The 27,982-nt window shown below is 39.7% G+C and overlaps 1 protein-coding gene across 2 annotated transcripts; it reads right to left on the minus strand.

The window, feature by feature from the left end:
• Positions 1–48: 48 nt before the first annotated feature.
• LOC121963004 (transmembrane protein 47-like) lies at positions 49–27,952 on the minus strand. 2 transcript variants are annotated; one of them, XM_088074414.1, is made up of 5 exons: positions 27,815–27,952; positions 27,500–27,735; positions 10,458–10,496; positions 10,148–10,288; positions 49–6,920 (listed from the first exon to the last, which is right to left on the minus strand). In XM_088074414.1, the coding sequence occupies exons 2-5, from the start codon at positions 27,726–27,728 to the stop codon at positions 6,742–6,744; spliced, it is 588 nt and encodes a 195-aa protein (XP_087930540.1). In that variant the 5' UTR covers positions 27,729–27,735; positions 27,815–27,952; the 3' UTR covers positions 49–6,741. The 2 variants fall into 2 exon arrangements, with proteins under 2 accessions (XP_087930540.1, XP_087930541.1); XM_088074415.1 differs by lacking the exon at positions 10,458–10,496.
• Positions 27,953–27,982: the final 30 nt, after the last annotated feature.

Here is a 27,982-nt window from a genome sequence, read left to right on the forward strand (position 1 = left end):
GGCAAAAGATGGAGGACGTGACAACAAAATAAGACCGAGACGGAGACGTTCTGTTCAGTGCTTTAATGTGCCAACGTACAAAGAGATAAATGCTGATTACTGACATCTCTACAATGGCATCTAAAACATGCCAACACACATGCACACACACACACACACACACACACACACACGCACGCACACGCACGCACGCACTCACTCTCTCTGTCAAACACTCTTTTCCTCTGTCATTCACACACACACACACACACATTCACACACACTTACTAAATCCCTATGCACATCATTAGACAGTGTTTCTCTCCAGTCTACTGGGAGATGATGCATAAAACAGAGCTGTCTCTGTTTGCGAGCCTCTACTTTTCATCAGTAAATTAATAACCAAACAAATGCTAATAACTACGAGTCAGACCTGGGCCAAAACACACAAGGAACCAGCGTGGGGTCAGACCACAAATAATAGGTATAACATATTAAAGGGTAGGGGTTTGGTTTTTTTTTTGTAGCAAGCTCATGTAGCTCCCCCAAAGAAATTACACTGAGGGGCCAAACACAAACAGTGCTATTTACCCAGAACCACACTGAAGCTTCATTAAAAATCAAAGCATGTAGGTCATTTCTGGAACTGGTGCAAACATATTTACATTGTCATTTAGAATCAGAGACTCGTAATTACAACTGACGTGACATTGATTTCTGCTCCCAATTAAGAAATCAAAACACGCAGCGACTTTAACTGCTTCTGCTCGCTCCTGAAGGTAGCGGCTACGAGAAGTTAGGGTATGTTTGTTTTAGGTATGTAGCAGTGTCACTTTGAATCTTGGATAAACGATGTTCTAATAACAGCGGCTGCATAACGTTAAACTACCTGTAAGTCTTTGATCTGAAACAATCTGTCAAGGGATTTATCGCCCTGCGAGTGTTTCTGTGTCTGGCAGGTAAATACAGAATAATGCCAGACTGTAAATCAACAGCATTTCAGTGCATCAAACACAAGTTTAAGAGTTGCTGCTGACAAATATTCTGCACAAAACACATACAAAATAGTGTTAGTTATTGATTTTGTAAGTATTAAAATATTATTTATTCCAAATATTAAAGGGGAACTGCTGTATTTTTCAACCTGAACCCTGTTTTCCCACGTTTTTGCATTTAAGTGACTCATGGGAACAACATTTTTTTGTGCATTTGTCACTGATGCTCGAATCCTCCCTCTATCTCTCTCTGTCTGATAGCTCCACTTAGGATAATTTGGGTCAGGGAGCGGCCTTTATGAGAGGTTTAAGGGGTTTAATAGTTGTGCCCTTATGAGTGGCCATCAGGGACTCCTTTTTCACATTTTTCTTTTTTTGGTTAATTTCTTTGGCCTGGTTTGCCTTTCCTGCATCTCTGCCACTGAAAGGCTCACATTGTTATTATGAGTATGTTAAAACACAACAGTAGGAATCCTACAATGTAACTAACTGCTGTAAAAATACAGCCAAATTTACAGTAATGTCCTGGGCTTTTTTCCAAACTCCAATAAGATTTTTCAAATTCAAGGCTGAATATTTAGCTGATTGTGACGATGTGAAAAAGGTTGCTTGATTTCGGGACAAGTCTTCTTGTTAGTGAGACTTGGACACAGAACAGAGTGGAACAAGCGGAAGGTACATAAAATGTCTCTGGTACATTAAGTTATCTATAAGACCCTTTTCATAATGTTGTCAGATACTCAGAATAACAATTTGAGCCTGTCAGCGGTGAAAACAAACGCTTTAAATGGAAGTAAATTGATGGGGTGCAGCTGCCAGCTGCAGCTCTCTCGCTCGATACTGCACCAGTTTCAAAAGCTGTTGTTCCCACCAGACACACAAACATTGTGCAGTAGAGTCCAAGCTGAAAAACACCAGAGTTTCCCTTTAACACTTTGAAACCTGAGCAAATTGGTTTAATTTTTTTTTTTCAAAATCATGGGGAGAAGGCAAAAAACAAACGAACATGACACGATATAAAAAAGAATAACAAATTAGTAAAAAGGTTACAAGAAAATTACTTGAAAATGAGCAAAAAATATGTAAAAACAAAAAAAGAAAATGATCCAAATAAATGCTGATATTTATTTTTTTATTTAACATCATTTCTAAATTAAAATGATAGTAGTTATAAATATTGTTTTCTGGACATTTTTCCCTTTCTTTCTTTTCTTTTTTTTTGTTTTTGTTTTATTTTCTACCCTTCTCCGTTTTTTTCCTGATGATGTTGAGCTCATTTCTCAACTTTTACAGTTTTTTTTTATTTGTGGGACACTTCTTACCAAGCTGCTCATTACCTTTTTTTCTGTTTTCTTTTTTTTTCAAATAAATCAAACCAATTTGCTCAGCTTTTAAGCATTTAAATAGTGATAGGTGTCTGAGCGCAGCAAAAGTAAACTGATGTCAACCCAGGTTTCAAAAGTTAATATATGTGGGATATTGGGAATGACTCCTGTCTGTTTTAACCCAGGTCTGTTACAGTGTTAGTGCCTAAGGCTCCTCTACACCACCAAAGCACAGAGACGTTTCTAGGTAGCAAAAACACCCTCACTAAACTGTGATAATACAGTATTAAATACAGAAGCGGGCGGCCATATCAAATATCATACTGATGGCGATGATCTCCATTACAGCTCATTCTCATTGTGTCAGATTTTTGTTCCGCTCTGCCCGCACAGAGTAACGCACCGAGTCCCGTGATACAAAGTGCTTCATCCACGACCCGTCAGAAAATCCGGTGACCCAACAAACTTAACACCGGAGCCCCGTCACTGAACACGGTGAGGCTGTGACATCTTTCAAACTGATAAAATACCAAAGAGCCAGGTCACGTGCTGAAAAGCACCCGCTGACCCATATAGCTGGTATGACTAATGGAATAATAGCTGTAACTGTGAGTGCTGTTTCTGTTTTCACTCAGTGCCAAATAAAAAGATGGTTTAACTGCAAAATCCAGTCACTAAAAAAGAAAAAAAAAACAATGACATAAAAGCATTTTCCCCCCCTCAGAAGACCCTACTTCCATGTGACATCCATCAGATCAATACTACTGACTGTAATATACAATGTGAATTTACAGCATGAGGTTAATGTGGCTTTGCTCTCCACCATATCCTGCCCACAAGTTTATTTTTCAGTAACGCTTTACATTACAGCCTACAAATTACAGTGTCAATGTTTTGTACATGCAGGGCACTAATGACAATATGAATATAATGAAATATGTGGTTAGGGGTTACCTAGAAGCTTGTCTAGGTTCTTCTCTAACATCATTTTCTTTGTTAGATAAATCCTACGTTGAATCCCAAAACTACATTATTGTTCCTCAATATATATATATATTTTAAGATATTTTTTAGGGTGTTTTTGCCTTTAGTTGATAGGACAGCATGAGTGCGAACAGGGGAGAGAGAGAGGGGATGACATGCAGCAAAGGCTGGAATCGAAACCGCAGCCGCTGCAGTGAGGAAACACAGCCTCTAAACACAGGGCGCCCGCTCTATCCACTGAGCCACCAGGCACCTCTTTACTCAGTATTTAATAATTTAAAAACACACATAATTATTTTGTACATAGGTACATTGGTATGTCTGTCTTCCTGGGCTTAATGTTTTGTTCCCAGGCATAAATAATTAAAGGCATATGAAAAGATCAGACATGGACATGGAGGTTAGATGACGTGATTATTTCTCATGTTTGAACACTAAGTATAAAGCTACAGCTAAACAGATTATCTTATCTTACCATGAAGACTGAAAACTCAGGGGAAAAGGTTGACAATTTACTCCGTCATCATGAAATATTAAAAATGCCCTCAAAGTCTCACTTAAAGCCAAACTTTTATCCCCGAATCCTTCAAATTCTTTCCTTCTTCCGTATTTAATATGTATTTATCTTGTTATCTTTATACTGTAACTTGCAGGCTGTAATCTAACGCATTACATAAATCTTCTTCTAGTCACATTAGATCTCAGTCATTAATGAACTTGAATGAGCTGATTTTTGAAGCCATTGTCGTGACAACAGAGGAAATTATTCTGTCTCTGCTAAACATCATAGTGTCAGTTTATATAAAATAAATGGACTTCAGTCAGCTGCATGAATCGCGTGACGGCTGCACAGTCCCACATTTGTTAAGGTGGCGAGGGAGGCAGCCTGGATCCTATTTTTGGGTGACGGTTGTATGACAGCTCCATGGTAAATATGTGACAATGGAGAGCTGCAGACAAGGCGCTGCTTGTATCTGCAAAATGTCATCTGGAGAATTCTTGTTTTACATTCGACTATCTGTCCGCTTTGAAATTACAGAATGTGTTTTGAAGAGAGAATGGAGGTCGGGGGGTTAGGAAAGTAATTCAGCGCACAGGGGAAGGTGAGTTTAAACTTCAGCTAAGAGAAAACATGAATAGGATTTTGTGCAATGGAAGCAAAATAGCTTTATTGACCAATAAAATCTGTATAGAAGTCACAATATTTGCTTTTTCATCCATATTTGCACCCAAAAATGGTACTGGACCCATGGCTACCACCCAAACTACTGCTGATCAGAGCCAAACCCTGAAGGCTAGGGAAACAGGGACAATGACATGAACACTGTTTCAATTTGAAGCAGCCTGCTGGAACATTAAAGTATTATCAGTTATTTTCTGCAAGTTGCTGATGCTTTGATGTAAGATTCAGTCCTGCTATTTGTCTACCTTTGTCTATAGAAATTCCAGCGTCCATCTAATATCTAATAATGCTGACATTTGACACTGGCTGATATTGACTTTTGCTTCTCCCGTGCCAGCAGATGCATGCCAGGCTTGTTTTCCACCAAAGTCTGCACACACTGGGTGCAGGGACGTCCCCTGACATTTACTGTAGACAAGGAGACAGCAGTCTAGTGTTAATGAAGCGTGACCTGAACTGATCCGCAGATACACTGATCCTGTTTATAAATAGTAGGCTCCAGTGGTTATGTTTACATGCACATAATAATGCATAGATTCCTTACACTGGGAGTTATTACGTGTGTCCTTGACAGTAATCCTGTTATCACCAGTTCAGTACCTTTTAGATTATTAAGTGATTTTTGACTAAAATGTTGCTTTAACTATAATGCACTGAATATTAAAGATCAAGTTTTGCATCTTGATGCTCCTGTTCTTCACTACATTATCAGTAATAAAGTACCATAAATGTCTCCATAAATGGAACCCATGATTAAAAGCTTTAAGCATCTTTTATGCACATTTAGCTTTTTTCTTTTTTTTTTCTGGTTGCCCAGAGTTGAAAAATATTCAGTTTTTGGTAAAACGCTGTGCTCATCGCTGTCACTTTTCACCTTGCCACCCAATGAAAGTGAAGGACAAATACCCAGTAATGAACAACAACAATGAAAGACAAATTAATACTGCAGGTCACACAGAGCGGCGAGTCCGTCCTTTCTCTCTGTTTGCTTCTGCCTTCTCTTCATCCACAACAAGAACACTATCTTGTCATTACATCTTTACTTCCACAGATATTCTGTATCATAGTAACCAGACACAAAGACCAGTGATCCAACCAATGGCAATTTAGTCAAGAGCATATCTACCAACGAATCAACCAACCAACCAGAAGGTGTCAGGCCTGCTTACTAACTTCCTAACTTTCATAAACTATTGATGTGCATGCAAACATGCCCACTGAGAGGCCGTTTCTGCCTGTGGTGTTTGTAGCGGACACTCCCATCGACAAGCGGGATGCAAAGGAGCTGGACAGGAAGAGGAAGGATGCTCCGAACGTCACGGTACGGAGAAACTCGGCTCATTGGGAATCGAAATTTAGCAGACCCTTGGAGGCAGCTCAGCGCAGTCCCGTCTAACACCTCTGACCATGGCTAATCAATCATGACAGCTGCATGTGCACACCCTGTGGGTTGCCGCGGTAACAGACAAGTGGGTCGATAACAGAATATTGAGCGGGTGTCTTTATTGTGTTCTCCCTTCTTACCTCCCACCCCAGGAGGAATCTATCTGTCTTATGAAAGTTATGAAGCGCAACTGTAGCGTCTGATCCTCTTCCATGTCCTTGTGAAAGTTTAAGCACTCCAGAGGACTCTGAAAAACAAAATGCTACAACTCCTAACTAAGCACTGATAATGACGCACGGATGGAGCAGGAGTCTGGGGGGCAGATTTTTGAAGCCCGGCCCGAGGACTTGATGTTGACAGGTGAAGATACACGTGCCTTTGCAAGTGCATGCGTGCGTAAACGTGCGTTACAAGCCTCCCAGTCTGACATCCTGTGTCCTAAGTAACAGAGTCAATAAGTTGGTGACTTGCAATTTAGTTCACAGGGAAGAAAGGACAGATCGTCCCCCATAAACCTCCATCCTTTGTTACTGCAGGGTTGTCAATTCTCCCAGGTGTGTCGCAAGTCCTAGGAATAAAGTAGTAAGACTCCTTCCCACCCCCGATCCCTCCCCGAGACCAACCTAGTGATGTTGGCTGTAAGTTCAAATATGCAGCCTCAGTGCTCACTCCTCTGTTGACTGAGGCAGGAAAATAAATCCCTCAAACGCCAGCTTCACTCTCTGAATTTCCGCCAGGAAGGAGGCTCGTTGCGATACAGTTATTGGCTCAAATACAGCGTACAATATTCCTTATAGTTCTTTTAATTGAGCCATTAAAGAAAATAATAAATCCCATGCTCGCCCCTTGAATACCTCTCCAAGCATGTAGGTTTGCCAGCTTGAATCGCAGCTAGTAGTACTCCTCGTAGTTCTTGGGGTTGAGACAGTAGAGGATTCCCCCGCCGAAAGAGAAGATGGTTCCCCCCCAGGCCAGGCCGTAGCCCCAGTTGAACTCGTGGTAGATCCTCAGGTTAATGCTCTCGATGAACTTGATGGGGTAGAGGACCAAGCTGCAGGCCTGGAGGACAACTGGAGGGGACATGAAGATGATAAGGACAAAGCATAAAATCATTTCTTAAAACAACAGCTGTAACAACTAATGAATTAGTTTGCTGCAGACCTTAAGTTTCACTCTGAGACTTCACATTAAGCTGCTTTTTTCAGTCCACCACTATCATCCTGACTGAATCTCAACAACTATTGGATGGATAACCCACGTTATATATTTTAAAGACATCAAGGGTCCCCTGATGATGCAGTGATTTTGGTGATCACCTGAGTTTTTACGGATAAAGGATTAAATTGCAGAGCACAAGTTAAGGAGCTGATGGTGAGCATTTCACTTTAGTTGTATGTTATTTAATTCTACATGACAAATAAATCATGATTGATTGATTAGCAGTCCATGCAGTTCATACATGCATTCATGAAACTGGGGCACTGTGCTTAACACCCTTCTGCTGCACATCCAGGATTGTAAGGCAATATGTTATTGTCACCATCAAAACTTGCATTTATAGATCATGCAGGGAATTAACTAGATGATGAGGAATGAAGGAAAAAAAAGAAAATAGTGTGATAAGTATCTATATTTAGTATAGCTGCTACAGCAAGATAGCAGCCTGTGTGCCAGCTGGAAGAGACAGAAGGGTTGTAAACGTTAAAAATATTTATGAACTGTGTAATTTCTCAATTCTAAAACAACAGCTGTACAATCGCTCAAATATGCAAGTCAACATGGGAGAAAGATGCTTGTGCTCAAAGCTTCAAAATGGTATATTACACAGCAGGGGGTCAGTATTTAAAAATTCTATTAATTATTAGTTATTGAATCAGAAGAACATTCTGAACAAACTTGCTGTTGTGTAAAATGAGTCTGCTGTAAAGATTAATGAGATTGGGTTCATGGGATTTGGTCAGACAGATTTTTTCTTTTACATTTATATAGCAGTCACGTACAAAAACAGTTTAGAAATACTAGAAAAATAGCAGAAATTAGCTTCGACTGGGTCGTGAAGGGAGACGCAAGCCCGGAGGGGATGTCATTTAGTTCTGTTTAGTTCATTTAGCACGTTTTAGAAAAACAAAATAAATCAAATATGATCAGGCAAGAGGCGAGGGGAGGTGATGATGGTGGAGAAAGGGGATGGAGGAATGAGACAGTGGAGGAACAGAGGTGGACTGAGGGGTCAAATAAACAAGATGAGTTTGGGTATGGATGGAGGGATGGGGGGAAAGGGGGATGGACAGAGAGATGTTTAAAAAGGGAGGGAGGAGAGAGATAGATGGCAGTGGAACAAAGGGGAACACATCAATCGTTAATTCTTCAAAGGGAATTCATCTTATGGGAACATAAACAAGCTCTGGCACCTTCCTGCATGAAAAAAAGCAAAACACAGAATACATAATATCTAAAACATGCAAATATTAACACAGATGGTGTGAAAAAGCAGCCTTAAAGAGCTAGTTAGAGAAGTTTGTATGTGATCTATCTTTCACTGAGGGGTCCCTTTATAGTCCATCTGAACACACTTTGCCGCTGTGCTCTTTTTAAGACATTGTTTAGAGAGGTTGTTTGTGTCTCCATGCGGCAAAAACAACTACATTCTGATAACTAGCACTTGTTTGTTTGCATGTTAAGTATTCATAGATTCCTGATCTCTGTATTCAAAACTCTCAAGTGATAAATTATACAATTATTTGAGCTTGAAGTGTTGATTATTATTGAATCAAAGCAATGTGTTTTGACTTTTTTGCAAAGTAAAATGCTTCTCTCAGGTTTAATGTGTATGGGCCCATTTTGTTTGGCTTCCAATCCAGTTTTAAAAACTTCTCTATGGTTTGGTCAGCCTTTTACAGCCACTTGCATTGGTAATATTTTAAACTCGCTGTCATTATTTGATCGTCTCACTTGATTCCTGCATTCTGAGATGGAAATGTGGGCAATCCCACTGAAATTTGGCATTAGTGCACTGTGGTCCCCTCAGTAGCTTTATTATTCTTTTTTCTTCCTTGTTGTTATTTTATTTGATTTTTTTAATCCCTTTTCCTCTTTTTAAGAATTTTTAAGTATTATTTTAATTCAAAAACTAATTTTCAGGTAATTTTCTTGCACTTTTTACTAATTTCTTGCTATTTTTTGGAGGGTCATTTCTTCTTTTGTTACTCACTGCTTTGTTCCCATGTTTTTGAAAGAAATCAACCCAATGTTTTTACAGGTTAAGCAACCATGCCAAACCTCATGGTAAAACATGACGAATCAGAAATCAATCCAAGTGAAATAATTTAAACTGATAGCATTTTTACATCATTTACATTGTCCAGGAGACACAGGTGTCTCTCTGCTCAAGACTTTAAGGTACTTCTGGGACCAGGAGATATTCTCACTTCTTACCTCTGCCTGTCTGTCAACACAAGCTGGAAATGTCACACTGTCTGTTTGCTTTGCTGAGGCTACAGACAGAAAAAGCTTCAAAATGATCACAGCATGCAAAATATTCTATTTGAATGAGCAGTCAAATGTCAATCCAAACATAATAAGGAGATTTAATTCCAATCCGTTTATGCATTTTCAGTTCTCATACATGCTTTGAAAGTATTTTTTAGGATAAGAAGTCCATGAAAAATCACACAGCTTCTGTAAATCTCTGCACCATCCCTTAAAATAAGATTTCCTCTTTAGGGCTGTATCTCACTTCTGTGGTTTGCACAGTATGATTGAGAAGGCAAACACATCCAGCTTTGAGAATGAAACATTTCACGCCTGAAAATAAATAAATTTTCCAATTATTCCGGGAGGTTGGAAAGGGGGAAATGTGGAAACTTGACAGTTGTCCAACTTGAGATTGGGGCTGACTGGGGAAATTAAAAGGACAGGCGTGACACTCTGCTCTGACCCTGCTGGGCCTGACTCATAAAAATAGGATTTTCTCTAAATGAGTTTGAGGGAGAAAAGAATTGTGTGTGAATGTGTGTGTGTGAATGTGTGTGTGTGCAGTCTGTGGGTCTATTTAATGAGTAAGGATTACCATTTAAATGCACGTCAGTTTTCAATGTGATTACCCCGCAACCTTCCAGTTACCTTGTCTAAATTGGCTAATTAAGTGTGTGACTATGTGTGTGTGTGTGTGTGTGTGTGTGTGTGTGTGTGTGTGTGTAATTAGCTGTGTGTATTTTAGCACATAATGAGTGTGTGGCCTTCGACCCAGGACTTGTGTGATTGTGTACGGACGACAGTTTATTGTGTGCGAGCTGACCTGCGGCAAAGAGCATGAAAGCGACAGGCGCGTAGAATCGCCGTCTCGTGCCGATGCACACGGCAACCAGAGCAACCAGGAATGACATCAGCACTAGGGCTCCACCCCCTAGCAACAGGGCCAGAGTCGCAACCTGCCAGTCTGGAAAGGAAGGTGGGAGGAAGAAAAGGATGAGATGAGGGAGGTAATGGGAGAAAGAGAGCGGTAAAGAGAAGACAAAGGTAAGTGCGCACGAGGAAGCAACATGTTGCATAATAAAACTAACATTCAGAGAACATTCGTGAATAAATGCAATATAGTGAATGCATACCAGACTCAAAAATGAAATGCACAAGACCTTGCGGGTGGCCTGGGAGGAGAGACAGAGCCACAAGAGACATATTATTTTATTTGACATCTTATATTACTGGCTTCACTTCACTGGAAGGACGTAAGAACGGAGTGAACAATGGAAAACAAAGGAGAAAAGACAATAGTGTCAAAGATGGTGAAAAAATGACAAAATACATACATAGAAGAAAGACAAGATGGACAGTGGAGTGAAAGAGGGGACGTAGAAGAAATAACAGGGATGAGGAGGAAAACAAAGACAGTAAAGGGCAGGAAAAACACAATGGAGAGGAACAGTGGTGAAATAAAGAAAGCATGAACGTAAAAGAAAGTGAAGGAAAAACAAGAAACCTGAAGAAAAGGAAAAAAAAATCAGAAAAAGAATGGATGGTGAAAGAGGAGGAAAGGCTGAATCAGAGAAATTACAAGACAATCAGGAGAAGTTAGGATGGACACTAAGAAAGAGACAGAAAGGAATGGGTTGAGAAGGTAGAAAATAAAGACAATAGAAAGATAGATAGAAAGATAAGATAGAAAGAAAGATAGAATAGAAAAATACCGGAAAGCAAAAAAGGAAAAATAAAGGGAAAAGACGTGAAGAAAGGAGACAGAAAGGGGAGGAAAAGTGATGTAATTGATGAAGCAGAAAAGATTAACCCTTTGAAACATCAACAAATTGTTCTGATTTCTTTCAGGAACATAAAAGGCAGAAATCCATTAACTTTCCCAGAAATTACACAAAATATTGCCACAAAATTAGTTAAAATTACAAGAAAATTGACTGAACCAATAATAAACAAGAAAATTACCCGAGAACAAGGTCTGAATATTTTTTCTACAACATTTTAAATACATAATTATAATAATTACAAACACGGTTTTCTGGGATTTTCTTTTCCTTTCTTGTTTTTTGTTAATTTTCTAATAATGTTCTCTCTCTTTTCATTTTTGGGTCATTTTTCTTGTCACCTTTTAATAATTTCGAGCAATGTCTGGGACACTTCTTACCAAGTTGCTCATTGCTTTCTTCCCATCTTAACAATATAAAGCAAGCAAATTTTCCTGGGTTTAAAAGTTTAAATGCTTGTGAAGGGTGTCAGAACGCAATACAAGAGAACTACGGTCAATCCAGGTTTCAAAGGGTTAAAGGAGCAAAAAACAAAAGAGATGGGAAAAGGAAAGAGTAGAAAAGGGGGTATGAAAAGAAAAACTAACGCTAAAAGAAAAGGAGTAAAGGATGAAAGGTAAATGAATACAGGAGAGAGGGGAAATAGGGAAGACATGACAGAGCAAAGGAGGAACAAATGAGCGTGCACGAACCGCAAAAAAACAAAGGGAATCAAGGTACAAAGGAGAACCGAGGGAAAAAAAACAAGACAAGTTAAAGTGAGATGAAGAGAGGTTTGGTGGCGACGAGGTGGTGAGCGTCTCTGAGACGCTGATGGGCGATAAAAGAGGAGAAACATGCAAGTGGAGACGCACCAGCATAATGTTACAAGGACAGAGAGAGGGCAGGATGAAAATAAATGCCAAAAGAAGGAGAAGAGGAGGAGGAGGGTGGCGGTGAAGGTAGAGGAGGAGAGTGGGGAGGAGGGGGGAAAAGGAGGTGAGGAGGGCGTAAAGGGGCTGGGGACAGAGCAGCGATGAGTGAAAGTAATGAAGAGAGAGAGAGAGAGCACTTAGTATACCTGATCTGACAAAAAGCCTTGGCTAAAAAGCTTTACTGGCAAGTTATCAAAAATCTGTCCGCATTTATATATAGGGAGCACTGTGGCTTGATGCACACTGAAATAGACCACACACACACACACACACACACACACACACACCAAACTTGTTACCTTCGCCATATCAATCTCAAGATTTGTAAGTGTTCTATAGACACATGATCTGTATAAAACTCGCTTGCTTAAAGCTAATATCGGCGCAGTGGGAAAACAGACACTGATGTATACGAGAACTGGACACAGCTTTGGGGATAGGACTCCTCCAGTTCCTACGAAAGTAGCTCACTGGCGCATGAAGCCAAAAGAAGTTCGATAACTTGGGTATAAAACTACCTGGATCTTCCACGTGGATGACTTCCAGTTAAGCCCTTTGCAAACTGGAATGAGGATGACCAGACCAACCAGATAGTTTCACATTTGTTTGTCATTTTTAGGCCTTGCAATGCTCAAAATGAATTACAGAAGTCACTCTGACAACATAAGTCTATGGGAAAAAGTATTTTGGGCCCAAATGGTATCACATGTCAGAGGAATTGTAATCACATGATTTGGCCACTATGTTATATTGGCCTCATAGCATGGCGCTTTTCCTGGGAGTTTGGCAGTTTGGGACAAATAAACATGGACCGCACTAACTGTTTGAACACACTTTTAAGGCCTTGTCACACTCGAGTGTCATAGTAAAATTAATCTGAGTCCTCATGAAATACGTGGTTTTAGAAGCTTGATGGTGTGGTGACTACTTTCAGGGCTCACTGGTAAGCTAACCGGAACAAGCAGTCATCTGCGTCATGTGGATTTTGCCACTGCCCTGCCCCTTTAAAAGACCACCGAGTCTATTTTATTCCAGTGGGAGAGGTGAACATAAACACAGATAGTGGGCTATTTTTTTCAACTTATAGTAAGGCAGTCTGTTCACTCTGCTGCCATCTGGCAGTTTTGAGGTTAGTGTTTTCACACCACAACACTTTAAACCTAGGTGGGTCAATAATAGATGTATCATTGGTTTTTTGGCATGGCATAATACTTGTGCTATTATCCTGCTAATATCCACTTGTGGTGACTCACTTTAAATAAAAGTTGTTCATTTCAGGTAAAAGTTACAACAGCTACCTCCATTTTAGACTCTCTGGCTCTGTTTCCTCAATGGTTAGCACTGTCAAGACAATTTTGGTCAACTGCCCAAATCACTGTGCCAAAGTTCACTTGAATTTGCTGCAAAACACTCCTGCAGATCACTTGGAATGGATTGATTTAACCATGAAAATTCTCTATTTCATATGGTGGTGTGACTGAGCATTTAGGGGCTGGACACACAAACACACACACACACACACACACACACACACACACACACACACACACACACACACACACACACACACACACACACACACACACACACACACACACACACACACACACACACACACACACACACACACACACGTCAACATCTAATCCATCTGGGCTCAGGGGGAGAAAAGAGATTTGACCATTTCTCTAACCCTTTATTCCACCTGTCTGCCTTCACACTGTGATCAGATGGGATGCTGTCAAATTGGCCAGGCTCATGTAAGCTGCTGTAAAAACCTATTTCTGTACAACACAGCTAAACCAGAAAGTGCTATATCACAAAATATATAAATAAATAAACTCATCTGTACTCTTTGGAGACATACAGTAGCTCTTAAAAGGCAAACTTCAAACTGAAAGATCTGGATAAAACATCAGTGAAGCGCACAGATATGTAGCTGTCAGTGCAGATGCAAAGCCAGTGCACAGTAGTTGGCATCAACGGTATACTGCAGGGCTATTAAAGTGAATGTATTTTTTATTTTACAGCTATTTAAGTGATGTCAATACAGGCAATGCCTAAATTTACTGCTCTGGCGTGGTAAAAAAGCTTATGAAAGATGGATGGCGGAGGGCAGAGATAAGGAAAAATGAGCGATTTAGAGGCAGAGGGAGGGAGGGAGAGAGATAGAGGTGAAAGATGAGATGCAGAGGTGGATAGTGGGAGGCAGGGAGGGAAGGAGGAAATTAAAGATGAGAGAGGAGAAAGTGGGAAGGAGAGACGATAGAAAGGGATAGAGAGCAGAAAGCAGAGAGGAGAGATAAAAAGAGTACAATCTGAAGCATCTTGTATTACAAATGCAAGAAAATTTTCAGTGTGAACGACGCTGCTGATTAGATCATTTTCTGGACAAACACCTATTTTGCTTTACTGGCAACAAGGTGGTCCTATATTCTCATTTATATTTTTTTAGGCTTTGACCCTGCTCATGTTTGCATCTTTTTGCTTCATAGGTGAAGCACTTGAGGCTGGATTTCACTTAAATCAGGTCAACAACAGCAACCACAATGAGGCAACCACCGCAGCTGAGAGTTATGGCTACAGAAATCAAATGAACAGAAGGCACATTCAGCTGTTTTCTGTGGTCATTAAACAAGTTCAACAGGAAATGCCAACAGTAGTTAGTTGTTATGGTGATAATACACATCAGTGGGGCAGCAAACTGTGTCACACTCGCCAGTCTAAGGACCCCATTTCAGCCTGCTGCTGAGTTTTCAGTGATCAAATGTCCTGACATCTTTGCAAAGTGAGTAGTTGTATTAATAATTGGGTGGGGTTGTTGCAAAGTGCTAATTCAATTCAATTCAATTCAATTCAATTATATTTATAAAGCTCAATATCACAAATGAGAATTTGCCTCAGAGAACTCTATAGCATACGACATCCATCTGTCCTTGGACCTTCACAGTGAATAAGGAGAAACTCCAAAGAAAACCCTTAAACTGGGAAAATTATTAGAAAGCTCAAGAAGAGCAACTGAGCAGGGGTCCCCGTTTCAGGATGGACAGATGTGCATCAAACAAAAACTTTTTTTCTGTCTTGAATAACGTAACTCATTAGTTTTGCCATTTAAGTAACCTGTATTTTGTTTCATTTATCAAAAAGCAATCTGTTACTTTTAAAATATTATAGTGTTTCTTTTGTTGCCATTAACTGCATGTTTGTTGAAGCATGATGTAATGTAACTGTAGCTGCTTTTGGTGAGTTTTAATATATGTTTGAATAAAGTATGATTTACAGTGAGTTAACAGAGTAATTAAGACAGTTTTAGTTCATTGAAAGAATGAGAAACTTGGATTAGTGTATGTTTGTGTTTCTCTGTTTGATAAGAAACATAGTTGTGACACTATTTACTTTTTTCTGAGTTTATGTAGTTGATTTTTTTAGGTACATACGAAGGTAGTGAAATCTGCTCAAATAACTCTCTCAACTAAAGGTAATCATACGTTTCTCAGTAAGTAACGCTGTAACGTAAATCCAGAAATAATCATTTCCTCTCCAGCAGCAGAGACAGGGAACAGAAGACGCCCTTTTCCGTGTTTCATACTATTACCTCACTGCTTGTTTGATCATTGCAGCAAAACTAACCTCAGTGAGTTTGCGACTTTCCATCAGTCGGTTTGTTAATACAGAAGTTTATACGCAAGGAAGTGTAACATTTGGAAAGTCTACTGCACGATTTAATAATTATACCCTTATTTACATTAGCTTAGTGCAAAACAGGGAGTAGTTTATTTGGGTGCTCCGTGGGCCACACATTATTGATGCAGAGCTGATCATCTGAGTAATTTTATATGCTGTAAATTACATTTTTTGACTTCATGCACCACTGAGCACCTTTCATACAAGTTAACGGTGGTGCGCATCCGGTTTATTTTATATTGCAATGCAACAGTATGCAAGGTTTCTTATCGTACAATGGTGGACGCCAATGGTACACATAAAAATGTGTTATGTTGATTAAAATGGGAATGCCCGTACGACGTCTCTGATTGTGGCTCTCATTCTTAAAATTGATTTAATAAATGACTGATTTAGCTTGTCAGTATGAACCAAGAGCATTTTGAATAGAATGTTGCTCTTTTTTATCACTTGCAGCATTTACATTTTTGTTTTGGAGTTAATACTACAGTATATGACACATCTAGAGCAACTTGCACTCTCTCTCACAGTGTCACATTCACAGATTTACAGACACTGCAAGTGCAAATACCTCGCCCCCTTGTTCTTCGATTTCATTCACTCTCTCACACACACACACACACACACAGAGAGAGGAAATGGCTTTAACTGTAAAACTCTTTGTGCTTTTTTTATCTTTCATACACATACAATATGCTAAGCCTTATTCTCTGTCTCTCTCATGCACACAAGGCTGATTCAAATTTTTAAAGACACACAAAGACAACCATAGAACTTGCCGTATGTACCATATCAATCCTATCTCTGTCTCGCACATATACACACTCATTGGTGTATGTAACATGCTAATTAGCGCTTGAACCAGTTTCTCACAGAGACCCACACTATGCTGCTCTGTGAACCTCTCTTTCTCCTTCTCACACGCAGAGAAATACCTCTCGCTGTAATGTGACTGTTTGCCATGTGACAGGATTACTGTGCTGCACTGTCACTTTTTTCTTTACTGTAAAGCCACCCCAAGCTGTCACGCTGATTAGCTGCTGTAGCACTTTGGGTTCCTGTCTCCAAAACAGAAGCCACCAGTCCTGTAGCTGCAAATGTAAAATTCAAGAGTGCACACATACAGTGCTGCTATCACTGTAACATTTCGACAGCCACGAGAGATACATAAATGATAAAAAAAGAAGATATATATGTAGATTGCAGTGGCCTCTGAGCATTCAGGGGATTGCAGACCCTTTCATTAGCTCCCCGGGGGTTTACTGTTAGTCACATTTCCTGTGATGCTTATCACCTTTCAAGAAGCCAATACATTATCTTCTTTAATTACAGCAGCTAATGATCATTATCAAATCAGGCAGTTGTTTTTCTGATTACAAAATAAATCGCTTAGTCCAGTGGTTCTCAAAGTTTAAATGACTGAGAGCAAAGGAGGGGACCAGCATGTGATTGAGGGCCACACAGGAAGAATGCAGCTGCCAGTTATCCACCAAAATCGCTAACTATAGCTAACAGCGCTCACATTGATGACAAAAGGTAATTACAGCTACACTCGTGAGGTGCCACTAGTTTCCATGCAACCAGTCGCTTTCTACAAGTTCTAAGTCCGACCCTGACAGATGCTTGTTAGGGGAGCCGAGTAGAGTATTAAATGTAAGCTATTGAAAGTTAAAGTAATGAAATGGGCCGCTTATGATTAAAATATAATGCATGCAATCCAAGTCTTGTTCAGGGACAGCACAACATGGCCTGCAGGCTGCACTTTGAGCAACAATTGTTTAGGCAATAAAATGTGAAATATAGCTTTAGTAAACGGTTTCCCAGAGACCGAAGTGATGTCTTAAAAAGTCTTATTTTGTCAAACCTACAGTCCAAAATCAAGTTAAAAACTTTACAATATTTCCAAATCTTGATGAAGAAGTCAACATACTGTTTAAGCTCCAACATAAAAAAAAATCAAAAATAATAACTCTGTGTATTTTACAGTGGATTTAAAATGGCCAAGGAACATTTTAACTGTCAAATTATGAAAAATTTTTTAAAAAATTAAAAATTAGACTCTTCATGTGAACATGGCAGAAAATAGCTCAGTTGCCAGAAGAAAATGTTGGTATGTTCCTGCAAAACACGGGTAAATTACATTTGCAGTTTTCATACATATGACATTAGTGTTTTTAAAGTGAGGTAGTATATGAGGTGACTTGGTCAGTGGGAGGTGGATGGGAGGTAAAGTGCCACAAAAAGCAATCATTTTTTACAGAAATGTAGTTTTGTTACCAACTAGGATTGTTCTACCAGAACCGTGAATTTTAAGCCAAAACATGATTGTTCCTTACGATGATAAAAAGGTTTTCGTACCTAAACCTAACCACCCTTTAACTAAAGTATTGTTGCAATAATAAAGAAACGTGAACTTTCAACATCTCTGCTTCATAAAAACAAATAAGTAACATATGTGTGTTGCAGAAGTCTACAATACCAATTTTTTTCAACTGTTGTTTCCTAAAAGAAGCTTTTTTGCATACATAATATTTGCAAGTTGTCACCAGAGGAATATAATTGTATTTAAAAACATTTTGTTCTTTTGAATTAGTATATTTTAAGACTTTTACAGGCTTTTATGTGCTGCCACATGCTGCTGCTGTACTACTGTAAATGCTTTGAAGAAAAGTTGATTTGCATCCACCAAAAGGATTATGTGTATTTGGGCACATGCACATCCCTTTCCTCATCATGCCCACAGTGTGTGTGTGTGTGTGTGTGTGTTTTGGGGATGGCAAGTGGGGAGCTGTAGGTTCCTGGCTATTCCCCTGTCTGTCTGTCTGTCTGCCACAGAACTGAATGCCACATCATTTCCCATTCCTCGTTCAGCCGCTACAAATAGAACGGGCATCTCTGGGGGCTGAGCTCACTGTGAGGAGAGATGGAGTCAGAGGAGAGGAGGGGGGTAAGAGAGGAGGAGAAGAGGGAGAGGAGGCAGAGGGGGAGAGACTTGACCCTGGAGAAAATAGAAAGGGGACATTGAGATGGAGGAGGATGAAGAGAAGGAGGATGGCGAAATTACAAAGGGAAAATGATTAACATTAGAAATGTAACAATGAAGCCTTCGGGGAGAAGAGAGGGACGGGGAGGAGGGAGGAGAGGAAGAAAGGGAATGAGGAGCAAACAAAAAGGAGATATGAAAAATAAATGGGAGGAGGGTGAGTATTGAGAAAAAGACAATTCATTTAAGAGTACAGATGAAAAAGGCCAGGGGAGTTAAGGCGATGAATGGATCAATAGACTGATAGAGAAAGATGAGAAGGGCAGAGAGCGAGGAGGCAGCATTCATGGAGGTTTTTAGGTCTTTTGAGCTTAAATCTGTGACAACAAAGACGGGTAAACGTGGGTTGAAAATGATAAATGAGTTTAGAATCACGCCTGTCTTCAAACTTGATAACATCTTTTTGGATTTATTCTCAAATCTGTGAATATATCACATGCAAAATCGACAAATAAGCTAAAAAAGCTCATCATATCTTTTCATAATTCTAAACAGAGACAAATAGTTTTAGAAAACAAAAAACAATTTGATTTCAGCACTTTTAGAGAGAGTTTCTCGGGCTGCAACCAAATCAAACAGCGAGCTGGGGAGTCTTCTGTCAAGGTCAGGTGAATGACAGACCTATTGGTAGCAACAGCACATCTTTTGTTCTCAGTAATTTATTGTGCTTTTGTTTCATTTGAAGCTGTTGGTGTTGCATTTTTTATCTGAAACAAATATGTCTGTTTGCTAGATTAAACGTGAAGTCAGAGTTGTAAGAAAACAAAGGAAGACAGGAATGGGAAAAAGGGTGGGGTTGAGGGAGAGCAGATGAGAAAAGGAAGAAGAAATACGGGAGAGAGTAGAGGAGGAGGCGGTTGAGCCAGATGTATGTGTCACATGCCAGTCATGTCTCATCTCAGGGCATCAACTTACGTCCCTTGGGAGGCCTTTAGCGTCTCTGTGAAGCTTATCAGAAACTTTGCCCCATTATTTGACGCTCAGAGCAACAGACAACGGTTTTAAAGTGCAAAAGTCCACGTTAGAGGACTGGTGCAACAAGCACAGAACTTTGACCCAGGAGACTGGTGTTTTAGACCAATAAAAAACATCAGTTGATGCAGTTGTGCAACCCAAAAGGAACATTTCCATGGGACCAACCATTTCTACACTTCCCATCCACTGTCTATGTAAAAAGCTGGGCAACGCATTCTAGAGGTGTCAAAAAAATTGATACTCAGATACTAATCGATTGTAAAAACTAGAATTGAATACTCATTTACAACAATATCAATACCAACAGCGCTTTCTTCACCTCCTCACTGAAACACAACTACACACAAAGCCCTGCTGTAGCTGTTGTGCATGACACCGTCAGTCCGGCTGTTTTGCCAGCTGACAGCAGGTCTTTACGGGGAATTTCAAGAGGTTAGAAAAGCTCCTGTTTCAACATCATTGCAATATTAAACATTTATCATAAACATTAACCTGACCGGCAGCACACATTAATGTTAGCCATTATCATTATTGTTATTACTATTATTATTATTATCCATTAGCCAGCATTAGACAGCCACATTAGCCTGCTGTTACGCTATAAAATGACTAACATTCATGAGCGAGCCTGGCAGCCAACGCTTTCAGTCCTACCTGTCTGTAACCTTAATCAGCATTAATCTCACAAGTTAACACAATTAGTTGTTTCTGAAAAGTGTTATGTTTCTCTTAACGTCCCAGATTGAAGATGAGAAAAGTTGACCAGGAACTTGACAGAAACACTTACAGCCTAACCTACCAAGTCTGTCTGATGAACAACAAAAATATGGTGCCAAGTCACCAGAAGCACAGAAAATAAACAGGGTTGTAGTGGAGTGCATACACATGTCACTGTTGCTGTTTTTTTGTTCGTTTGCACTACCTCAGACAACCTAAAAATACTGTTGTCACTGATATCTTACAATAAGCTTGCTGTTTTTTTTGCACTATCTAAGGCAACATAAAAAAAAACATTGTCATTGATGTTATTGTTTGTATTGTTTTTATCTTCGTTAAAAACATTTTTGTGCCTCTTAATTTTTTCGTCATTTTTTCCCCCGTGGTAACCAATGACAGATGGTATTGAGTTTTTTTGGGTATCAGCACAGAGTTAGAAATTCTAATATCTTGACAACCCTAATGCATTCTGGTAGCTCCACATTGCCTTTTGAGAGACAGGATGTCCGCTCTTTATTTGCAGATTGAATCTAGGCAAGTTAATGCAAATCTAGGGTGGTTGGCATGACATGCTGCTTCTGGAAATTCCTGAAAAACATTTGAAATAACAGTTGTCGAGCAAATATGAAGCAACTGCTGGGCTTATTGCCTGCCTCAGATGTTTTCAGAAATACATTTCAGTGAACTACTTTGGTAATATAAAACAAAGCTGCCAAAAGAGCTGCAATGTTGGTCTGATTTGAGATCCTGGAGCAGACAGCCACCTTGTCTAATCTCATGCCCATCATGCTTCCCATGCTGGGAAGCAGTGTTTCCCCTTGAGTCTAAAGATGCCCCTATGGACACATACTGGCTGATTTTTAGCAAAACACCGCTGCTTATTCAGCTGTGTTTGTGCCACAAAAGCCGGGTGATTTTTAGTGACACCCACAATCTTTTTTTAACCATAACTAAGTAAACTTGACCCTTCAACCACTTCTGCGTGAAGATATAAAGCAAAAGGCTGCCCCCAGCATCATTATAGTAACAACAAGGATTCTGCCCAAGCTGTAAAACATGACGGGTAGGAATGAGATCACGCTGCACATGCACACTGCAAGATTTTTTATCTGACGCCGTGCCCCATCTGCCAAACATGAGGGAATTCAACTCCAGGATTTCAGTGTGGAACTGACTTGGTCTCAAACACTGGCTGATGGACAACTATTGAAGTTTTTGACATCAGTATTAAATATGCAATCTAATATGTAACATTGCTTCATCAGTTTGTTAAAGTGATCTCCTTTCGTCATTCTTATACACATGTTTTATGGCATCACAGGGAATTTATGAAAAGAGCCGCAATGTATGCCTAATGGCACTTAGGGAGAGAAGTGGTGAGGAAAGGAAAGTCTTCTGATCTCCCACACGCTGCATCACTGATGGATTTTCTAACTAATTTTGTTGTTGAAGCCTTGATTAATGACTAACATGAGTGTGAGGGATGCAAGCCACCTCTTCTCATGGTTTCATTATTTTTTTGGGCAATTCCTTTTCTAATGTCTGACAGATACAGTGTAGAGCTGCGAGGAGCTTCAGAGTAGGTGAATGATTCTCTGTGAATTCGTCACTCCAAGTGACATCTTTCACAATAAACATTGAACCATTGATAATATAGAAATATTGTCTATCTTTGTTTCTTTCATGATAGCGCACCATGCTTGTGACCTAAGACTGTGCTGTGTGACGTGTACACATTTTGCAGGACCTATGTTAGGGGAGGGGAGGGTTCAGAGGGATTTGGGATGTTGGTGTGGAGGGGAGTTGAAAAATGAAAATATGAACATAGGTGAAAAATTGACATAATAGATGTACAACTAATAATAAAGATATGTTAAAAAATGATTATAGGAGCTTGAAGTTGACACATTAAATTCCAATTTGTTTATGCCTTATATTTAAAATTCTATACATGCAGCTGACATACATAAAAAATAATGGGAGGGAGTCTGAATGTATTTTGTCATTCTTTTTATGTAATTATAATCTCATGTGACATATCCAAAAAACTCCAGCCTAAAATAAAGGCACCCTGGTGGTCGAGGGTTTATGCCATGCTCTTGCCATATTGTAGTTATCCATTCTGCCAAATAGCATTCATGTCACATCCAAATTGTAATTGGAAAACTCGATTTCTGCAAAAGCTCCAAACAATCAGACAATGCACTTAATAACGGACACAGATGCATGTCTGGTGTCAGCCAAACTTGATGTTCAGTGTAATTAGATTTAATGTAACCCTCACATGACACTAGTGCATCTTTTCCACATGATATGAATGTGTTATTTACATCAAGATGGAGATCTTTGTTGCATGTTTTCCCCCTCTTTCTCCTCTCTGTCATCTCTCTACAGACAAATCTATGAAGAGGCATAAAATGCCCCATGTTGTGTGTAACTTAGTAAGATTACTGTTGTGATGTCTGCCATCATGAATATAGGTACATGTCTGAAAAGGGCTTCAGATAATTACAACAATACACACTATAACTGGACCTGTATCAGTTAACTAGATACTAATATTCTAATTACCACAGCAATAGTTCTGTTTTCTTCTGCAAAGTGAGATCCTTCCTTCACGCCTTTGTTTTTCCATCTCTATAATTAATTAGAAGCTTTGCTGCGCATATTGTGAACTAAAGATTTCTCACTCTGATTGAAGAGTTGCATGATCTGTCTTTGCATACATTAACGCATTTTGCTTGTTGTTGGGGGCGAGGCATTTGTGTGGGGTCAGTGGGGGTTGCCTTGTATAGTGTGGGTCTTCAGGGGCTTGAAACCATATTACAACTCTCTTCATTTCACTCAATTAAGCCCTCAAAAATCCCTTTTGTGATGTCAAAATGGGAAAAAAATAAACATTTTTTTTAATGTTCTCTGTCTCTGAAATCAATAGTGTATTTAAAGATCCAATGTATGTAGATAGGTCATTTTTTTCATGGCATGGTAGCTTGGTAATGGGTATTCATGTTTGAACACTGAAATAAAATGGCAGGTAGGTTAAATGTACGTAAATATAAAGAATAACAACATTATTTCACAATAACATATGTCACTTGGTGGAATGTAACTAAGTATGTTTAGTCAAGTACTGTACTTTATTTGAGTATTTTCTTTTCATGCGACTTTATACTTTTACTCCACTACACTTTAGAGTGAAATTTTGTACTTTTCATTTTAATACATTTGTCTGACACCTTTAGTTACGTTAAATAAAGATTTTTGCATTAAAACACAAGAAAAGTTTATAAAATATGAAGTTTTGTTAAATTACCTGACATTTTTGCAAATACAGCTGCAATAATTAGTTGATTTATCAGTCAGTTGATTCACAAAAACATAATTACCACTTACTTTAATGAACATTTAAGTCTTTCTCTATTAAAAAAAAATAAAGTTTTCCTGTTGTTTTTATATATATATATATATATATATATATAAAATTTTGAGTGTTGGGGATTTTTTTTCCTTTTTAAAATAATTTAAAAAGTTAAATAGTTTTTGGATGTTTCTTCATTTTTAAGAATTTTGTGTTTTTTGGTGTTTTTTAAAGATAATTTTTAGTTTGGGGGGGGTTCTATTTATTTATTTATTTTTAATAATAATAATTTGGGTTGTGTTTTTTTCTGCATTGGGTACTTTGACTTTTGATACTTTAAGTACATTTTCCTGATAATACTTACCTACTTTTACTTAAGTAACATTTTCAATGCAGGACTTTAACTTGTAACAGTGTATTTTCACTGTGTGGTATTAGTACCTTTACCTAAGTAAAAGACTGAAAAACTTCTTCCACTACTGCAATCTATAGGGGGCCCACAAGGTTCAAAAAGCCCTATTTTTTAGTACCAATTGCAAGCCAATGAATAACTGCCAACTTCAGCAAGGGCTCTGCAATAGTAGCCCTGCTTTCTAGAGCGGGGAAACTGAAAAGATGATTTTCCTGCGGCGATCAATTCACTTTCACATTACCACAAAAAGAGAATCACAATGAACGAAAAGGAAGAGCTAAATTAACAGAAACTGCTGCTTTGGTCTGGTTCAGGTGCAGAGACGTGTAAAGCAAGCCGGCACAAGCAGAGATGTATTTTTAAGATCAATGTGTGTGTGTGTTAAGGCTCACACACCTGTCGCGCCAAGACATCTAATTAGGTAGTCCTGGTCTGAAGTCTGGATGTGTATGCAATGTATGTGTGTGTGAAGGAAAGAAAGAAAGAGAGGAGCTGCTGAAAGTTGTGGTCACAAAGTGTGTCAGTGTGTGTGTGTGTCTGTGTGTGTCTGTCTGTGTGTCTGTGTGTGTGTGTGTGTGTGTGTGTGTGTGTGTGTGTGTGTGTGTGTGTGTGTGTGAAGAGGTCCTAAGAGGGGAGGTGCGGAGATGCAACAACAGAGAAATCAGAGTGTGACATGAAATATTCAGCTGGGCTTCAGAGGAGACTGTCCAGAAATAGGTCAGCTCATCGCAGTAGCCTCTTATTGGCACACACACATACATACACACACACACACACACACACACACACACACACACACACACACACACACACACACACACACACACCATTTCACACACTGACATACAGACTCCCCGTCTCCCCTTCTGTCTCTCTCTATCTCATGCACACACAAACACACAGACATTCACTTGCATATAGACACACATACTGCGCAGCTGCAACAAATACACACAATCATGATGCCATCCCACCCACAGAGAGTGCAGCAGAGACTAGATGGACAGATAGATAGATAGATAGATAGATAGATAGATAGATAGACAGATAGATAGACAGACATATATAGACATAGATAGACATTGATAGATAGATAGATAGATAGATAGATAGATAGATAGACAGATAGACAGATAGATAGATAGATAGATGGTGTCTGTCACAGTGGCTGACAGTTTAAAGACCTTTTAACTGATTCCTTTTTAAAGCACCCAAGTGTAATTAGCACCAGTCAGCTCCCAGTGTCACAGTGGTAGTAAAGAAAGCCACTTTCACCTCAATTAAAGTAACGCTTGTGAACTCTTGTTTCCCTGGAAACCAATCCAACATCCAAGATTACCCCCCCACCACCACCACCACCTAAAACGGCAAGACCTCTCCTGGGTGCGACGACAAGGCCATTTTCTAGACAACAAAAGGCGGGGGGAGAAAAATAAAAAAATAAAACAGGCAGGGTGAGCTCTATATTGAGCCTTTATTTCCCTCTCTTCCTTCTCCTGTTTTGACTAATGAATTAATTAGGTGCAGGTAGGTGGCAACACCCAGGAGGGTGATGTTCTTTACCATACAGGTGGTGGCAGTTTTGCTGCGTTAATAATCTAGACAGTGATCATTATGAAATGGCAAAAACAGGCTGAATATGCATGTTATTGTTCCTGAGCAGCAATCATGTTTTTCTCCACAGAGTGGCCCAGCAGCTCCATCAGACATTAAAATAGAGTGATGTTTTTCACCGTCACAATTAAACAGATTTTTTTTTATTTTGGTGCTGCAATTTAATTTTTCATTATTTTCATTTTGAATATAATCTGCCTCATATTTTCCAGCACAAATTTGCATATTAAAAGGACGTGTTCTGTTTAACCCCTTGAAACTTGGACATCAGTTATCTTGTTCTGTGTTGAGGTGCCTTTCAAATGCTATTTAACCCTTGAAACCTAAGCAAATTGGTTTGATTTATTTTTAAAGCACCTGCCGACGACCTGATGAAGATCTAGGCAAGATCCAAATGTTGACTTCAATAAACATCAGTGGTATGGATTTAGTGTGCAGATGTACCTTTTTCCTAAGAAAAGTTGTTTTTTATAGCCTTGCGCCTATGCTATGTGCATATCACTATCCTTTTTCAACTTAATTTCTTTTGAAAACGTGTAGTAATAAAAAGGCAACAAGCAACTTGGCAAGATAGTTAGCAATTAGTAAAAGGCGACAAGAAAAAGACCTAACAATTAGTTTAAAAAAAAGAGGAAAATTTAAAACTTCACGGGAAAATGTCCAGAACACTTTATGTATAATAATTAAAACCTTTCATTATTATTTTCAGGTCATTTTTACTGTTATTGTTGGGCCATGTCTTTTAAAGAGTTAACCAATGGTCCAAAACTCAAAGAAATTATTTTAATATCACAGAAGAGGAAGAAAATCAGGCAATATTTATGTTGTAGAAGCAACCAAAGCTAGCAACTACTGCATTTTTTGGCATTTTTTATTTAAAAAAAACCCCAAAAAACCCCCAAAACAATGTTTTTAACTCTAAATGATCAACTTGTCATTTTAGCTTTAATGCATTCATAAATAAACTGCTCGCAGCCCACTGGTGGTAGCTCACCTCTTCCTCGTTGCTCATCCAGCTCCATTTCCTCTCAGAAAGGCTACCTGAATGACCTGTGGCAGTCAGCCACGTGTGCGCCCATTAAAATCAGGGTTAGTATTTACCACACGTTTGTGTGTTTTCCAAATGTCACATCTGCAGCCTTTTGAGTAGGAGAAGAGGAGGGCTGAGAAAGAATGTCAGTGTGGTGCAGGTATAAAAAACTGGAAACCTTTTTAGATATGATACCTTTTTCCTTCAGCTCTCAAAGTAGAAATTTAAAAAACAATGAGTGTAATTCTTTTTGAAGTGCACTCCAGCCTGGAAAAATTCCTTCATTTCACCTCCACAATAATCAATGTGGTTATCCCAGTGGAGTCACAGGTTGACAAGCACTGTCACTATGAGACTTTATTATGATGAGATAGAGACAGTGGGGGGGGACAATGCTGCCCAGGACAATACCTGCCTGGGTTTGTGGAGTCAATAGATTATTTTGCTCTAGGTATGCCCTTCTGAAGCGCGAGGAAGCATCCCTCATCATCATCAAGTCATTCAGACCAACTCTTTGTTCTAAAAACCTCCTCTTAACGCCTAACAGAAGGCACATGGTAACTACTATCCTGTCCGGTGCGCCTGGGACGAACAGATGAAGCGGCTGATTTTATAAACGCATATAGTGTGTGACTTCCTCTTCTTACCTGAACCCAGCGTGCTGCTGCACTGCCAGTTCTCGGTGCTCGCCGGCTTCCAGCAGGACTCCCACAGAGACAGGTAGTACTGGTCGTCGGCAGTCACCCACGCGGGGCTCATCACGGCTCCCACATCCAAGCAGAGCGCCAGGAACACGCACACCAGCCCGACCAGCTTCAGCGGCGTCAGCGGGGAGCTGCGCGCCGACTCCTCCGTCTCGGTGACAGCAGACGACATGGCGCGGCTGGAGAGGAGGAAGATGAGGGGAAACCGGTTCAAAACCCGGGGAGGGTGCCGATGTGTCTGAGTGGATGTATTCCTACCGGACGGTGTGTGGATGTCTGCGAAAGTCGGGCGGGGAGTGTTGCTGCTGCTGGTGCCGCCGCAGCCGCCTGCGTTGCGCGCTGCACGGACCTGTGGGCACCGCTGCCGCCGCGCACCGGAGATCTCCACCGTTTACAGCGCTGACGTCAAGGCTCCGAGGGATCAGC

Source organism: Plectropomus leopardus, chromosome 24 (genome assembly GCF_026936395.1).
Source record: "Plectropomus leopardus strain MGB_pleo_1.0 chromosome 24, ASM2693639v1, whole genome shotgun sequence".
Lineage (NCBI taxonomy): Eukaryota > Metazoa > Chordata > Actinopteri > Perciformes > Serranidae > Plectropomus > Plectropomus leopardus.